At 63.2% G+C, this 2,141-nt stretch overlaps 1 protein-coding gene across 1 annotated transcript; it reads right to left on the bottom strand.

The window, feature by feature from the left end:
• Positions 1-726: 726 nt before the first annotated feature.
• Positions 727-1,905, bottom strand: GOLT1A (golgi transport 1A). The gene is made up of 5 exons (XM_026053226.1): positions 1,863-1,905; positions 1,572-1,663; positions 1,267-1,445; positions 996-1,059; positions 727-846 (listed from the first exon to the last, which is right to left on the bottom strand). Exons 1-5 carry the CDS (start codon positions 1,885-1,887, stop codon positions 808-810), a joined length of 399 nt encoding a protein of 132 aa, XP_025909011.1. The 5' UTR covers positions 1,888-1,905; the 3' UTR covers positions 727-807.
• Positions 1,906-2,141: the final 236 nt, after the last annotated feature.

Raw genomic sequence — 2,141 nt, 5'->3', positions numbered from 1 at the left:
AGGCTGCCCCGCTCTCCACAGCCCGTATCCATGCCGGACTGCTTGGGAATGCAGCTCCATGTCCCATAGTGAGCCAGCACAGCAAGGGGACACTGGGAACAGCCACTTCCAGCCATGGCCATGAGATGGTCCCTGTGTCACCTCCAACCGTGGCCATGGGATGGTCCCTGTGTCACCTCCGGCCATGGAGTGGTTCCTTCTCCATCTCCAGCCACAGCTGTGGAAAGGTCCCTGTATCACCTCCAGCTGTGGCCATGGGATGGTCCCTGTGTCACCTCCAACTGCGGCCATGGGATGGTCCCTGTGTCACCTCCAGCCATGGGATGGTGTCTTCTCCATCTCCAGCCATGGCTGTGGAAAGGTCCCTGTATCACCTCCAGCTGTGGCCATGAGATGGTCCCTGTGTCACCTCCAACTGAGCCCATGAGATGTTGCCTGTGTCCCCTCTGGCCATGGGATGATGCCCTCTCCCTCTCCAGGCATTGCTGTGGAAAGGTCCCTGTGTCACCTCCAACCATGGCCATGACGCCTTTCGGTGACACTAAGAGGAGCTGGAGCAGACCCCAAGCCACAGGACGGGAGCTTGGCCCACCTTTGGTTTCAGACACGGATTTTAATTAAACCCAGCTCATGAAGGGCAGACAGAAGAGGAAGGAGAAGAGGCCGCTGAGCTCGAAGAGGCCGGGGAGCCTTGGGCGCCGCCCGCTCGCTGTCCCTGTCCCCATCGCGGGCGGCGCGAGGGCTCCTGGGTGCCATTGCACGCGGCCGGGTCTCACTCGCCGGCTCCCATTCCTAGCACGCGGCTGGTCACACCACGGAGCCGGTGTCACCGAGTTTCTGCCACAGCTGCAAGGGCGACAATTCCCGGTTAGCGCCAGCTGCTGCGGCGCAGCCTCCGGGAGCGGCGGGGATGCGGGAGCGCGCTCCCAAACCCGGCCGAGATGCGGGTTCACGTCACCCAGGAACTGCAGAGCTCAACCTTCACCAGCGCCCACCTTGCTCAGCAGCGGGATGCTCCCCAAGGTGCCCAGATATCCAAAAGCCACCGGGAAAAAACTCCTGCGTGAGGACACAGGTCTCGGTTAATGCGCGAGCCGAGGGTGCTCGCAGGGCTCTGGTGGGACCGGGGCAGTGATGGGAGCTCCCACCAGTGCTCCCAGTCTGCTCCCCCGGACCTGCTCAAGGCGGGGTGGGTTGGAAAGCCCAACCGCAGGGCTAGGATTTGGGAGAAGGTTGCAAGGAAGAGGCGGTGGGTGGAGCACAGACCTGGAGAGGGTGACGAAGCCGTAGGCCTCCAGCAGCATGCCCAGGAGGGGCCAGCGCATGAGGACGATGACGACCCCCCCCAGGAAGAAGCTGCTGCCCTTCAGTTTGGGCCTCTGGAAGAAGAAGGTGAAGGTCCTTCTGAAGCCGATGATGAAGACCAAGCCGCAGAGGAAGAGGATCTAGCGGGAGGAAACAGCAAGAGCTCTGCTTGGATGGTCTCTTCGCTCCTGCTTTGGCACCAGCATCTTCTGGGCCCAGCCCGGTCAGGAGATCCCCTCGGGCCGACCCATCCTGGCGCTACTCACGTTCCCGAAGGCCAGGAGCACCGAATCAAAGTACAAGAGCACCCCAAAGAGGATGAAGAAGATGCCGAAGCCGACGAGCCCCAGGCCGATCCCTGCAGAGGCCGGGGTCCATGGTGAGGGATCTGTTGGGGCTCCTCATCCCACATCCCACCTTCCCAGGGGCCGGAGGGCAGCAGCCACCGAGGCAGCCGTCCCTCCAAGCGCTCCAGCCCACGTGGCCCCCGTCCCCGAGCGCCCGTGGGAGCCGGCGCCGCCGGCACGGCGCCGATCCCGCCCCTCCGTCCTGCTTACGCTGGGCGTCCGTCAGCGGCACCATCTCGCCCGCCGGCGCTGACCCTTGGAAAGGCCTTTAGTCCCCACGTCATCCCGCAAATCATTAACCCGCTGCAGCCCTGCCAGCGCGCATCGCCCCGGCGGGGATCCCGGCAAGGATCCGGCCGCGCTCCGAAGGATCCCGGCATCTCGGAACGATCCCCGGGGTTGCGTCCAGCATAAGGAGCCTCTTTCCGAAACCTGCTGTTTTTATGCATTGGTTTTATACAAATCTGCAGGGTTTAGATGCGTTTCCCA

The sequence above is a fragment of the Nothoprocta perdicaria genome, unplaced genomic scaffold, assembly GCF_003342845.1.
Source record: "Nothoprocta perdicaria isolate Ctin4 unplaced genomic scaffold, notPer1 scaffold_97, whole genome shotgun sequence".
NCBI lineage: Eukaryota > Metazoa > Chordata > Aves > Tinamiformes > Tinamidae > Nothoprocta > Nothoprocta perdicaria.
Note: the sequence above shows the minus strand (reverse complement) of the source record. Positions and strands in the feature narration are given on the sequence as shown.